The following is a 14,781-nucleotide window of genomic DNA, read 5'->3' on the forward strand; positions in this document are numbered from 1 at the left end:
ATTGACATTTAATTTTTTCCTCTCTCAACAAATTTCAGACTTTGTATTTCAAGTTTAGGTTTGAAAACTGCTCTTTTTCAATAAAAGAATCCAAAAGCGAAGAAGTCAGCCTTTATAATGCATGTACATTCTTTAAGTAGAGAGAAAACAGAGAAAAATTCAAGAATTATATTATTCTTTCCTATATACCATTTGCACTTTAAAATTTCTGGTGTTTGGGTATCTTTCCTACTACTATACTTTGAAAGAGAGAAATGGGGTGGGGGGCGCATTTTTCAAGTTACAGTTTATCTAGTAAGGTATACACCAAACCGCAAAGCATTTAAACATTACTAAATTCTGAGTTCATCCTAGAAATGCTCTAAAATACATAAATTTATGGTTTGAAACAGTCCTTCACATTGACTGACTTTTTTATATACACAGGACATGCGGGGGACCAAGGCTCTCTGGAATTATGCAAAGAAAGCCCAGAGTCTACCTTAACTACAAAGTGAGCTTTCACCAAAAGGAGGATTTCATTTTAAAGTCTCAGCCCCATTTTAAAATGCAAAGAATAACTTAGCTCCAAGCATTCAAATTTATGTCCAAACCTAGTCTTATTAAAGCACTTTAATAATGATAAACATTTAAAATAAATCTTCTAATGCGACATTTAAGTGTTCAAAGATACCCCAATATGCTTCTCAGAGAACTGCGAACTGCGTTCATTCGTGTTCAAAAGGATTTTGTTTACCTGCCAACCAAATGCCCACATATCTCATCATAAAAATCCTTAAATGAGGTCAACTATGTCAACTAATCATTAAGAATAATCTAAGTCCCAATTTTGCATCAAAAGTATTTACAAGTTATTATTCCCCAAAGGTTTTAAGAACGTGCCAATAAAAGTGCACAATATTTTGTATTTTGTATGACTCAGTCACATGCACAATGAAAGTGCTTTCTCAACGCACAATTAGAAATATTCCAGAATATCAAAACTAAAGGCTATCATTCACATGTAGGAAATGTCCAGGCATAGCATAAATTAGTTTTTAAAGAAAAAAACAGTATGCCCTTATAAATCATGATGTTGCACATATCGCCATAAGCTGTGGAATATTTCAAAATAGTCAAGAGAAAACAAAAAGAATATTTTACGTATGTACTCGCTGAGAAAGTTACAGGCCAGCAATAAAAACAAACCTGAAAACCTGTTTCAAAAGCAACAGGACTTTGAATCAGCATCTTCAATGTTCATCTGTTTGCAAGTAAGCCAAGTTTCAGAACCACGGAATGCTGATATTTCTGGAACTACTTCTTTGAAAGGTTCACCTATAAATTTCTACTGTTATCATTCTATGACCAGGTACATGATTTGGTTAAGATGTGCCCACTTGGATTAAAATATGATGTTTGGCATTTTCTTAACAAAGTTTTTAAAAATTGCATTCACGCATATGGAGTCTATTCTTTCATTTAGAGTCTTTTTATCACTAGGCTTTACTGGACTTTCTTTAATGACCAATAAACTATTTTTTTGTTTTTAAAACTGGCTCTAAAGCTTTATAAATATTCTGGAAAGTTAAATACATTGTGAATCAATTTTTTAAAAGAAGAATTCATAAAATATATGACCCTCATTCACTATTTAGTGTACATTTTCTTTACAAACTGTTACACTAAGTAAGCATTTCTCTTAGTGGTGTTTCCAGAAGAAGGCCTACTGAATGTATCCATCACAGGGCCAAATAGGTTTTTAAAAAAAAAACTTTCTTAATGTGATAATGGCTCATGAGCTGTGAGAATCCTTTAACTTTGTTAAATACCTGACTATGCCCTGGGCCTATATGCATACACTGGTATCCTCATATATGCACCATGCCAAAATATAAATTTATCTATTGAGAGCTCACTGGAGAAGTCGCTAATGTGTCTGCTAAGGTCCTTCCTCACTACAGCAGCACCACTGGTATTATCTACCAGTTCTATGTGTTGCAAACTTTTGCCAGCTAGAACTTCAGCCTTTGAATCTCAGCATTTTCACTGTAGTCATAACTCATTCAAATTATCTTACACTTTGCATCTTATCCATATGCAATTGTGAACCTTGCCAAAAGTGGTTGGAAAAGTTTCATTCCATACTTCCACAAGTTACTAAAATAGTAACTTTGGAAGTTTGTTAGGGAAAAATAAAAAACTTTTACAATAACTGAAAGCAACTGCTATCCATTATTAATGCTAGGCCTAAATCCCAAACAGACCATTTCAACATAAAAGATATATTTAAGAGTCTTCTGAGATCAAATAGCCGGTAGATGACTGTTAGATATTGCAATAAGGAGGGATGTCGTGTGGGAAATAAATCCAGAATCTATAGAGAGGAGAGAAGAAACTATGGATACTTTTTAGTCTTCCAGAAAGTATTCCGGATAAACCGTTATCTCCTGCTAAATGAAAGCAAGAAGTGGTAGCAGGTTTTTGTAGGGAGTGGTGAATAAACATTTTACATGAAGCATACAAACTTCACGTACATGATTAATGGTCAGATCGCAATGTACCAAAACAGTATGAAGGCTCACAGTTTTCTTCAAAAAAAAAAAAAAAAAAAGGCGCAAAATCACTTTGACTTCACGCTTTTGGTCAAAATAAATAAATAAATAATATATTCAAAAGGGACCAGATTTGGAGCCTTGAAGTAGCAATATTTTGCCTGGGGGTGGTGCAGACAGGGGAGGGATGGAAAGGGAGGACATGGAAAGGAGAGGAGCCGGGGCGAGAGAGCCCCACGCTCCCAGTTAAGTCGAAGGGGAAAAGTTGCCCCAGTCCTGAGCGCGGAGCGGCCCGAGTCGCGTTGCGGCGGCGGGGGGAGACGCGTCCGGCCGGGCCGCCGCTCGGGCTCGCGGCTGGGAGCCCAACTCCGCCCGGCGCGCCCCGGCCCGCGGCTCGCGGCCTCGGCTGCTCGCCGTCCTGCGCAGCGTGGGCTCCTCCCGGCACGGAAACTTTCGCTCGGGAAAGCCAGCGGGCGACAGGCGGCGAGGACGCAGGCTCCACCCGGCCGACGCGGTGGGACGCGCGGCCCCGCAGCCCCGCAGTCCCGCTCCGCGGATCCCCGGGGCCGGCTCGCCGCCGCCCGCCCGGGTCCGAGGGGCGCTGTCCCGGCCGGGGCCCGGGGCGCTGGCCCGCGTCCTTCCCGCGGCCGGACCCCAAAGGCTGACAAAGAATAAACAAAAGTAAGAGTTTGGGGCGGCTGCGGCGGCGCGGGCTCCGCGGGCGGGCCGCGGGCGCGGGGACCCAAGTTCTCCCGCAGCCGGGGGTGCAGCGGCCCCGAACGTGCGGGGCGTGCGGGGGGCTCCGTCGGCGGCCCCCTCCCCGGGCGCCGCGGAACTACAGAAACCGGCCTCGCGCCTGCAGAAACGCTGAGTCCAGATTTCAGCGTGACATGGGCTGCAACCCTGCCGAAACACGTGCGGGGCGTCCGAAAACACCACCGTTCCGCAGTCAATCGCCCCGATATTAATTAACGCATTAATAAGAGGGCGCCATTAGCCATGTGCCCACACAAATGGCCGTGCAAGAGGAATGCACCCGCATGGAAACAAAGTTACTTTCTTAAAGCTGTATTTCTCCGCCCCCCCCCCCCCCGCCAACGAGCACACGCGCGCACACATACACACACACACACAGAAACACGCGCAGATATGGGCACACCCCGGGACACATGCCCCGGGCCCTGCTAGCGCGGGGTCCCCGGCACCCCCGGCCCGGCCCCAGGTCTGCCCCAGCCATCCCGACCCCCCCTCCGCATCCAAACAGCTGCTTACCTGGGTGAGACAGAGCGGAGAATACATCACTGCCGGGCGGTGGGGTGTGCGTGTGCGTCTGGTGTGTGCGGTTTGGAGGTGTGCGTGAGTGCGGGTGAGAAAGGAGAAAGAGGGAGAGAGGAGGAGAGAGAGAGAAGGGGGGAGAAAAAAAAAATCAAGCCTGCTTCTTGCGTTCACATTTCCAACTCGGCTCAACTGCAGCCAGCCAGCGCTATTGCCGCTCCATGAGCTGAACTTTAACCCCGCCTAGAGTTTCCCTACACTCCACTATACATGTCTACTGTACGCGGGCGTTAAAGGCATAGCGCACCCTTTCCCGCTCCCGCGCCCGCCGGCCGGGTGCCCGCGAGCTGCCCGCGCGCCCGCCTCCGCCTCCGCTCTGCACCGCACCGCACGGCCGCCGCCCGCTCGCGCCGCCGCCGGTGTGGAGGGGGGGCGTGGGGGAGGGGGCGGCTGCGGCGCCGCGCGGCCAGCCGGGTCCCGAGCCTCCGCGGCCGCTCGCGCTCGCTCCTCGCTCGCTCCCTCTCTCGCTCCCTGGCTCGCTCGCTCGCTCGGCCCCCCCTCGCCGCCCCCCGTCCCCGCTCAGCGCATTACTGGGTAACGCAGTGAGGAGCAGTTACAGTCTGTACTCCCGGGCAGCTATAGGCTGCCACAGGATGTGCTTAAGCAAACAAAACTACTTTTCCTCGTCCCCATCCCCCAACCCCCGCCGCAGACCTTCGCGGACCTCGGTGGAGGACTTGGGCAACTTTGCCAGGTTGCCCTGCACCCCTCGATTCACTGCGTGGGCACGCAGAGAACCGCGGAGAAAGCCGAGCGGGGTGGGGGGAGGGGGGCAACAGATTTGCATGTATGCAAATTTAAAAGAATCAGACCTCCTAGGTAACTTTTTTTCCCTTCTGAAATGCGGTACGGCTCAAAGCATTGTAATCTCTCCAACGAAGCTTTTTGTGGGAATAGATCGTCGGCAGAGGTAATTATGCACAAAATCCTGCAAACTTTGTGCAGCTTCAGTCCTATGGCCTCCAGAACCGGGGACGGTGGGGGGAATTTTCACAAGGAAGATTCACCGGATTTGGGGGCTGGGGTGGGGGGGTTGTCTGGAGAAAGGGAGGCGGAGATTAACGAGCATTCTCCCTCCCAGGACTGTGAAACTAGTGGGTTTGAACACAGACGCCATAGAAAAAGTTCTATCACGTTCAGAAACAACAGTGGTTTAGCTGTGACATCTTTTTCTTTTTAGGAGGGAGAAAAAAAACGTGAAAGGGATGTCCCCTCAGGGAAGGGAGATATTCTCGTCCACAAACGCGTGCCCAGAACTGGACGCAGGCCTGTCATTACCGTCCCTGTTCCCGGGACACCTCTGGAAGGGTGCCTTTTAAGAATCCCCTCTTTTTCCCTCCCCCAGGTAATAGTTCTTAAAATGGAAAAGAGCTTCCTGCAATTATTTTAGGTTTGCTAAAGTATTGTTTTGGCAGAAAAGGGGGGTGGTTTTTAGGGTTTGGCAAGTTGCCAATAAGCCTGCTTTTCCAGTTTGTTTTTTTTTTTTTAAACCTCATATTTTCTCTCTAGGCTCTCCTCACTGCTGGGAAAGGGGGGGGAAAAAGGTATACCTCCTTCCTCCAAACCCCCATGCCATCTCTTCTCATCTCCCTCACTCTAGTTTGCAGCCTTCTGCGTTTTCTAGTCCTCAAAATTCCAAAAGGGAAGACGACTATATGACGATGAAAGGCTCTAGCACACAGGGGAATGTGCACCTTGGTGGAGGTTGCCCATCTAGAGAGCCTCTGAAAAGAGGAAATTCCTGTAGCAATGCCCACTCTGCATGTGTGGATGAGATGACCTGTTAAGGCCACCCTCATTCAGACTCTTCCCCCACCCCACTCTCTTTTTTTTTTTTTTTTTAAAGTAAGGGGCAAGAAATATGCTCCTGGAGAAAAGAAAATGAAGTCCTCAAACAATCTGCATCTTTCTAACGTGATTTTATGCTTTTTCTCCAGTTACTTAATAGCCAAAATAATTCCTGGCTTTTCAGGAGACCATTTTCACACTCCCCCGCTTCTAAATATCCTTGGAAATCTCTCAGGTTATTTATTAAGGGGTGAGGGGAAATAATGACTTAAAACCTTAATGAAAGAGCCCCGTTTCCCCAAACGACACAACTGCTTTTTTCCCTTGCTTCCTCTTAGATTTCAGTAGGAGAAAAACGTCCTAAAAGGCAAGCCGAGTTACAGAGACAACATTCCTGGCCACGAGAACCCTTGCTGGGATCTATAACTTCAACGCGCTCCAAGTTTCCTCGATAGAAGTTTCTGGCTGACAGTTCCAACATGTAACTGAGGCACAGTGAGAAGTTATTGTTCCGAGTGTGTACTCTTGGGAAGCTCTCTTCCAGAGAAGATTAAAATCTTTCTTTTGGTGTATTAAAAGATAGACCTCACATCTGCCACTTCCCAAAACAGCAAAGATTCTGACTTTTAATTGCATCTCAAGAAAAAGGAAAAGGGTTTTTTTTTTTAAAAAGCACTGGCACGTCGCCCTGGTTTTTGTTGTTGTTGTTGTTGTTTTTTAATGGGGAAAAGTAATTTAATGCTGATATTTCTACTTTAAAAACTTCTTTTGTTGCAGCAATGGATGTGCCCGCGATTTCCAGCTTTCTGCGGTTAGCAATATTATCTTAAGTAACTTTTGGCGCCCTTCGTAAGACTTTTGGATATGGGACGATTGTTTGCGCCCTCTAGGCAAGGGCTGGATCCAAGTTCAGCACCAAAGCCCTTCACATCCGCTCCTGCTTTCTCTCCTATCTCCGCCAGCTCCCGCTCCCTCCCCCGCGGGGAGGGGGGTGGGGTGGAGAGGCGGGGGAAGCTCTACAAAGCACAGCTCCAACGACAGCCTTTGGAAACCGGACCGAGAAAAATACAGTAGAAGAGTTACAGTTACAGAGAGGCTTCTGGTAACTTTCTCTCCAACAGGCATAAATTTAAACACACACACAAAGAAACAGATGTTCCTCAAAGGGCAGTCTGGGGGTAAAAAACATTTCCAACTCTCTCCCCTGGTCCCAAGTTACAAAAGTAAATCCTTGTCCAGAGTTCACAAAGATACTGAGACCCTTGAAAGAGAACAGGGATGAAGGGTGAAGGGAAGGAAGAAAGGATAGTGGAGAGAACAGTATAGAAAACACAGGTGAAGTACAGAAACTAGTTTACTGCAATCATATAAATGACCCATTGTTAGGAAGGATAAACCCCTTATTGGAAATAACCACTCCAATCATTTATTTTGCAAGTGCTAGGAGGCTGCCTTGAAATGGGATTGTCTCTGTGCAAAGGAGGCTCCTGTCATGCTCTCTGCTATCCATATTCTTCCTGGCACAGAGCCCAGCCTTGCATTTGCTGTGTTTTATTTGCAGAAATGTTACCTTGCCAGTTTTAGTGAAATCCTCTTAGATATATAAATTACGTCAATAAGGATTCACTTATATGTACATCTCGAATACCTCTCATTTTGGAGGTTACTTAATAGGAAGATCTTGTTAATATGATTTAGATTTTAATGTATAAAGCAGTGAAGATAAAATTGGGGTTCAGAAGTGACAATGCCATTTACTATAGTTCTTACCAAGACTAACTTTATTACTCACATTTCCCAAGGTTTTCCTTCTCTAGTTTTTTGACCCGCAGTCACTTGTGTGCAGATTTTTCTTATATGCATATATTCCTAAATTGAATCATGTTGCTGAGCTGAGCATCTAAGCAGATTCTTACATCAGATTTCCAGGCCAGATTTGATTAGAAGGCCTAAAGCCTTGGGAAATAGCTGGATGGGAGTTTAAGCCAAAGATGGGAAAGAGCCTCTATTATTTTCCATTCACTTCCCTACAGAATTAGGTGTCTACACTGCTCAGAGGGAAGGAAAAATGGATATATTTTAGTCAGAGGCTGCCAGTTACTGTCTCCAAGACAAGCTGCTGCCGTTGGTTTCCACGGGATTGGTGTCAAAGACTTGTTCAAGAGGCCAGACTCCAGCAGAGAGTTAGCAAGTCAGCAATCTTCCACACACACCCTCCACAGGGGTTGTTGTGGTAACAAGAAGAAATGTGCACTTGGCCAGTCTCAATATCCTATTTGCTACTGACCATATATTAAACAGAATTCAAGAAAAGTCAAGAAAAACACTCTCCCCTTCTTCCTTTCAAATGTACAAAACAGCTGTCTGTCCACCTGTGAAACAGTCTCTCTCCTTTAAACTGTTGTGTAGAGTTCCAGAAGAGAGGCTTGCCTATTCCTTCAAAGTACCTGAAAAGCCAAAGCTTCTAAGATAAACAGAGAAAGACGTTTTGCCCTGCTAAGCATGCAATACATTACTTTCCAAAGCTCACTACAATCCCATGGTTTATCAGCCACACATTTTTAAAAGTTGAACCTCATCTTCCAGAACCGTTAACAACTTCCCTGAATTTACAAATAATCATTCATGCAAAGTTAAAGATTTTTTCTAACTTTTTCTAAAAGGCAATGAAGGCTTACGATTCACGCAAAACAAAACAAAAAACCCCCCACGTTAATTAGGTTCTTTTTTTCTTCTAAAATTCAAAAACTCTTTCCTATTGTGCTTGCTAAATCCGGAAGAGCTTGTAGCTTTGACAGCTTGAACCACACCATCCCCTTCAGAGCCGCAGAGAACTTCAGATCTTCTCTGTCCCGCCCCCTCTGGCTACTGCGAACCATTGTACACCCAAGCTTGGATATGATTGGGTAAACCTTTTGTCAATCTCCCCTGTAGTCCCATTGATTAGAGGATCGAATCGTCAATTATTCTCCCGGTCCAGACATTTCTTTTCGGGTTAGGTTGACTGCTGAGGCCAGACGTCTTTTTACAGAACAGAGCACGTACAGGATTTTTTTTTTCCCCCTTTCTGGAACCGAGCAAGCGCTAGGAGGAAAAAAAAAAAAATCTGTCAAGCTCAGCAATTTTTTCAAATCTCGGGGAGAAAAAAAAAGGAAACCCGGTCCTTGATGTACATAACAAAAAAAGAAAAAAAGCCATCCACAAAGCTACATCTTTAAAACAAAACCATCACAATAGACATTTACCCAGCAATCACTCCAATGCATATGCAAGCTAGAGAAATTTTAAAGTCTTAGCCATTAAACAAAATCATTCTACCATTATTGTTGTTTATAAAACGCGTAGCATATAAACGCAAAATAGAAAGTTTAAAGCTGAACCACGTACCATTGCAATGTAAAAAGAGTACGTGAGAAACTGAGAAACTTTAAAATGTTCAGACGAATTGCTTCATTAGTTGTCCCCCTTTTTTTGCATTAAAAAAGACATCTAAATAAACTTGGAACCGTTGAAAACCCGGAAGAGATTTTTTTTTAAAGCTGTTAGCCAATTGCAGGCTTCTTGGAGAATTTTTTTTTTTAACTCCAAATCAGGAGGCTTTTGCAATTGCAATGCGCGCTTTCTGCCTCTCTCACTGTCTCTCTCTCCTCTTTTGAAAGCGATCCAACCCTGGCTGGCTGGTTCTCAGATTCTCTCTGGTTTTGCCTTGTGTGCTTTGGATTGTACGAGACTTTGCAGAAGTTGCAATCGATTCGCAGTCCCTCTATCCTCTCCCTACCCCCTTGTTTATTTCCGCAATCGCTGCAATTTGCATAGTAACCACGCACGAGGCGGCGGAGGGGGCCGGGAGGGGGCAGGGAAAAGGCCTTGCCCCCTTCTCCCCTCCTCCTGTCTCTCTCCCCTCCAGTCTCCTCCTCCCCCACGGCGTGTGGCCAATAGGAGTCCCGGCATTCAGCGCAAGCTCCGGTCGGGACACCGTTCGGAAGAAAGCCCCTGTGTTACTAGGCCCGGCTCTCGGGATGGTGTTTTTGGCGCAGTAGGAGTTCCCCCGCTTGAGGACCTCGCAGCTGGTACTCGGGAGTTGTGACGATATAGTACCTTTGCCTGCGGTTGTGCGGGTTTCGCACGTTTTAATCAAGTCTGCACACCTGCCTTCTCGGTTTCTTTTTCTGTAGTCTCTCGTGAGTTATTAGGCTAGTTCAGGATGGTTAGTGAGAGATTTAACCTTTATTTGCACTGGTGTAGACCAAGAGCTAAAGATCCTCTTTGGTTCATTAAATCAAGAGAGTGCAAAATGTCACAGAGAACTCGCAATGAAATAAAGCTTCCACTCCAGATTCAGAAAGAAAAAGGCATTGGCTCAGCCCTGCAGATGGCTGAACATAAAATTGTTAGGTGGGCTCCCTCAAGAATAAAGCTGTTCCTTTAAAGCAAGAGATGCAGTGAAATTCTAACTTAATTGCAAGGGTCTAATTTGTCAATATCCTTTAAAAAGGGGGGGGTTCCACAAAGCTTAATACACCCCTCCACCCCCCATCCCCCCCCCAAAAGAAGAGCTGAAAGACATTTCATATTTAAAGGGGAGGGGCGTTAAAACACAGTTATTGGATTATTAAGTCCTCCGTCTTACTGATCCATCTTATATCATTAATCCCGACTCTTTAAGATCATGTAATCAGGTTATTTCAATGTCAATCTTTTATGTGTTTGTTTCAAGCAACAAACAAGCCATTGGTTCAGTGGCGGTGTGTGTATGGGGTGGGGTGTCCCTTTAAGTGGAAAGCTTCACAACTGGGCTATTATTATTATTATTTTTGTTTTAAATGTGTTTGCTTAGCATCAGTTAAGTAGCTTAATACATTTTTTGCTGAATAACTGAGTTACTGTGTGCTTAGCTTGCTTGATAAAATTTATCCAATAAGAAGTCAAGAGGAATAGGAAGCAACCTGGCAGTTGTCTGATTTTCTTAACTGTGCTTGGTGAAGTTACCTAATTAATTAATAACAGGACCTTGCACAGTTAAATTAGAGGTTAGAGAAATTTCCTATTTTATTTTGAACCACATTTTTGGCTTTAGACTTAAACACTTTACAACTAGCTAACTGATGAAGCATTGCTGGGAGGTAAAGTACTGTGGCTGCCCTTGGTATTACGCAGGATTTGCTGTTCTGGTCTGACTGATAGATTCAAATATTGTCTAGCTCTGGAAAGTCTGTGGCATTTAATCCACTGAGCATTTCCACTTGGCGTACCACTTTCACCTTAGAAACACACTTGATGAGATATAGTGGCTTAAGTAAAAAGAAAAAATAATTTTTTAAGTAATCAAAAAATTTCTAGGCCTAGTTTGGCTGGTGCTAGGCTATGTGATCTTGAGACAATTACATAACACCTATAAAATAGGACATGGACTTATTGTGAGAATGGAGGACTGTTTTGTCAAGAGCTAAGAGCCTTTGAAATGCACAAGAGGTATCAACTTGTATTGCATTGCTCTGTAGATGCTGTGGCCTGAATAATTCCTAATACTAAGCAAACCAGGCCTTGTCAGTAGGTGGTAACAATGAGTTTTGTGTAGTTTTGTGAGTTTTGAGTTTTGTATAATGTCTCTACTTCATTAACTTGGTCTAATGTGGTAGGTTAGCACCAGTCCCAAAGTAACCTTTTATATCTTCGTCTAGTCAACAACAACACAGTATAGGCTTTGGAATCCAATTTAGGTGTTAATGTTGGTCCTACTATGTGTGGTGGTGGTGGTTCAGTTGCTAAGTTATATCTGACTCTGTGACCCGGGAAGTGCAGCCCACCAAACTCCTCTGTCCATGGGATTTCTCAGGTAAGAATACTGAAGTGGGCTGCCATTTTCTCTTCTAGGGGATCTTCCTGACCCAGGGATTGAACCTGCATCTCCTGAGTTGCAGGCAGTCTCCTGCAATGCAAGTGGATTCTTTACCACTGAGCCACCAGGTAAGTTCCTACTATGTGACTCCAGGCACATTATTTAATGTCAGTAAGCTTTAGATCCTGCCTTTGAAAAATGGTACATATTCAGATAACATGTGTAAATTACTGAGTACACTATGTGTAGTCAATAAAGATAGCTATAATAATACTATTACTGTTTAATATGTATAATGTCCTAGGTGAGCTTTCCAGGTGGCTCAGTGGTAAAGAGTCTGCCTGCGAATGCAGGAGATGCAGGAGAGACAAGTTCGATCCCTGGGACAGGAAGATTTCCTGGAGGAGGAAATGGAAACCTACTCCAGGATTTTTGCCTGGGAAATCCCATGGACACAGGAACCTGACGGGCTACGGTTCATAGGGTTGCAAAGAGTCAAACATGACTGAGTGTGTGCACACACACACTCACACACACACACACACACACACACACACACATTCTAGGTACACTGAATGTGCTAAAAGCTAAGGAAACAGAGAATAAGATATTATCCCTGCCTCCAAGAAGCTTTCTGTCCAATGGCAGAGACAAGACATAAAGGTAAATAACAATATAGTAAGTGCTATCTCTAACTTAGATATACATAAAGGACAGTAGGAATACAGATGACTGATCTTGTTTGGATGTACAGATTAAAAAGCTAAAAAAAAGTGACATTAGTGTTGGGCTAAAAGTATGCATTTGTCAGGTGAACAATTGAGGGGCAGAGTACTCCTGTCTAGGAAAGCATGGTGATATCAGTGTATGCAATGGGCCAGAGAATGGGGTGAGGTTCGACTGTGACTCATTGCACTAGCTAGTGTTAGCTTGTGTTACAGTAACTAGAGATGTAGTTGGTAAAGCAGACTGAGGCAAGATGGTGGAGAGCATTATGAGTTTTGCTTGAGGGACTGGGGAGGCCTCAAAGGTATTTAACCAAAAGATAGGCAAGATAAGACGTGCAAGTTAGAAAGATCATGGTAGCAGTGGAGGCAAAGAGACCAGTTAAAACAAGGTGAGAGAAGATGAAGTCTTGAATTATAGCACAGCAGAAATGAATGAGCAAGAGAAAAAAGGAAGGAAGAGAAGAGGGTAGGAGAGAGGCGTGGAAGCAAGGGAGAGACACATCATTGACTTTCATTTCAGGGACTTTGATCAATAGGAACAACATAAGAGTGCAGTGTTTCCACACTCTTCCCAAAGTCCAGATATCCACATTATGTATAATAAGATCTGTTAGTGAAAGAAGCTCTTCTTGCTCCGCAAACTGCCACTTCTATATCCTTAAACCTACAATATTAAATAATTTAAAAATAATAACAGTAACCATACTAATAGCTCACATAGATTGACTGTTTATTCTCTATTAGCTCTTTCCACTCCCTGAATTTGGATTCTAGTAACTTCAGCCCCATTGAAAAACAGCTGTACATTAAATAGGGTGGTTTTGAGTTATCAACCCATTTTAGAGCCTCATGTTTCCACATAGGCTGGCTTTATGCCTTGAAAATAGTAGGCTCTTCCAGGAATTTTGCTTTGTTGACCCAAATAAAAAACCTAATCCTCTTGCAGGGCATTGATATGGAGACTAGAACATCAGTCTTACAGAATAGAAACATAATTCAGAATCACTATATTTTTCTAATAATAACTTTAAATTTCTGTACTAAATTGAATGTTGAACACAAAGGTATACTTCACATTTTCTTGATTTGCTTGGGTAAATCCTAGATCATCCAAAGAACTTTTTAGGGTAAGTAATGAACACTGGCATTTAGAGGTCTAACATGGCAATGTAAAGGATAATAAATAACACAGCAGTATAAAGGATAAATACTAGAAGCAAATTTAAATCTAGGATTTGAAGAGGCTTCCAAATAAGCAAGTTGTGGCAGTCTACTCTCCCCCGGCTAAATCTGTTCTCTACTTTTGGATACATAGATGAACAATTGGAGTCTATATTTTCCAGCCTCCATTTCCGATGGGCATGACACATATTAAGTTCTTCTCAATAGGATGGAAGCAGGATAGCTGAGTGCAAGTTCCATGTTACTTGCTTAAAAGAAATTTGTTTTAAATTTTTGGCCTTTCTAAGGGCTTCCATGAAGCCATGTTAGAGACCAAACTTCAATGACAAAGACCAGGACTGAGCCCTCGGAGACAAGAGAGTGGCAAGATGGAAGGACCTTGGTCCCTAAGTGATCTCAGGGAGCAAAGTTGCTCCTGCAGCCTAGATCGTATTTAAACTTCTGGTTCTGAGGACTCTGATATAGCAGCCTAGCATTTACTACAACTAATAATCAAGATTATAAAATAATCTCATGAGATCTTTGGATAATTTTCTCTATAAAGATGTTATGGTTTTTCCCCAATTTAGTACAGATTACATTTGTTTTTATTATCAGCCTTCTTTTCCAGACTCTCCTCCTGCCTCAACTCTCTCTGTGACCTGCTCATCCCATACACACTGAACAACTCGTCTCCTCTCATCATTTTCTGAACACAGCATACATGTTCATTCCTCTCTTCCTTTGTCTGTGTGCTTTTTTTCTGTCCAGAAATCCCTTAAAAAATGAGTTTTACTCGTTTTTTCAAGAACCAAATTCTACTTCCTAATCCCCCTGGCAGAATCCATGCATCCCTCCAGCATGATCTCCAGTGTCTTATACTCATTTTTAGGACAGCTCTCTTCACATTGTATATAAATTTGTATAAAAGTGTTAGTCACTCAGTCATGTCTGACTCTTTGCATTTCAAGAACTATAGCTCACCAGATTCATCTAACCATGGAATTCTACAGGCAACAGTATTGGAGTGGGTAGCCATTACCTTCTCTGGGGAATCTTCCAGACCCAGGGATTGAACCCGGGTCTCCCAAATTGCAGGCAGATTGTTTACTGTCTGAGCCACCAAGGAAGACCCATCAGTTTGTATATCAATTATTTATTTGTCTGTTTGTCTGCTAGACTATGAGCTCCTTGGAAGTGCGACGACTTCATACCTTCTTGGATTCCTATAAGCAAAGTGCCATAGTAGATCCTCAATGAATGTTGGGCGAATTCACATGTGAATGAACAGATGAACAAATGGTTAGCATTCCAACCTTTCAGTCTGATAAAACACAAGGTCAGGAGCATGGCTGATACAGAACATGGCATTATCACTGGATGGAAATTTTAAATA

At 43.6% G+C, this 14,781-nt stretch overlaps 1 protein-coding gene and 1 long non-coding RNA gene across 5 annotated transcripts in view; one reads left to right on the forward strand and one right to left on the reverse strand.

Moving 5' to 3' along the window:
• Positions 1 to 9,171, reverse strand: part of NFIA (nuclear factor I A) — a 396,317-nt gene extending 387,146 nt beyond the window's left edge. Inside the window, exon 1 of one of the 4 annotated variants that reach the window (XM_043877837.1) lies at positions 9,045 to 9,171. In XM_043877837.1, the coding sequence (XP_043733772.1) occupies positions 9,045 to 9,047 (3 nt within the window). In that variant the 5' untranslated portion in view covers positions 9,048 to 9,171. Of the gene's footprint in view, positions 1 to 3,806; positions 4,433 to 9,044 lie in introns of those variants that run through there. The other 3 variants (XM_043877836.1, XM_043877838.1, XM_043877835.1) reach the window with 3 other exon arrangements.
• Positions 2,591 to 6,975, forward strand: LOC122677639. The gene is made up of 3 exons (XR_006335870.1): positions 2,591 to 3,215; positions 5,050 to 5,214; positions 5,996 to 6,975. It is a non-coding gene; the product is annotated as an uncharacterized LOC122677639 (long non-coding RNA).
• Positions 9,172 to 14,781: the final 5,610 nt, after the last annotated feature.

This window comes from Cervus elaphus, chromosome 20 (genome assembly GCF_910594005.1).
Source record: "Cervus elaphus chromosome 20, mCerEla1.1, whole genome shotgun sequence".
NCBI lineage: Eukaryota > Metazoa > Chordata > Mammalia > Artiodactyla > Cervidae > Cervus > Cervus elaphus.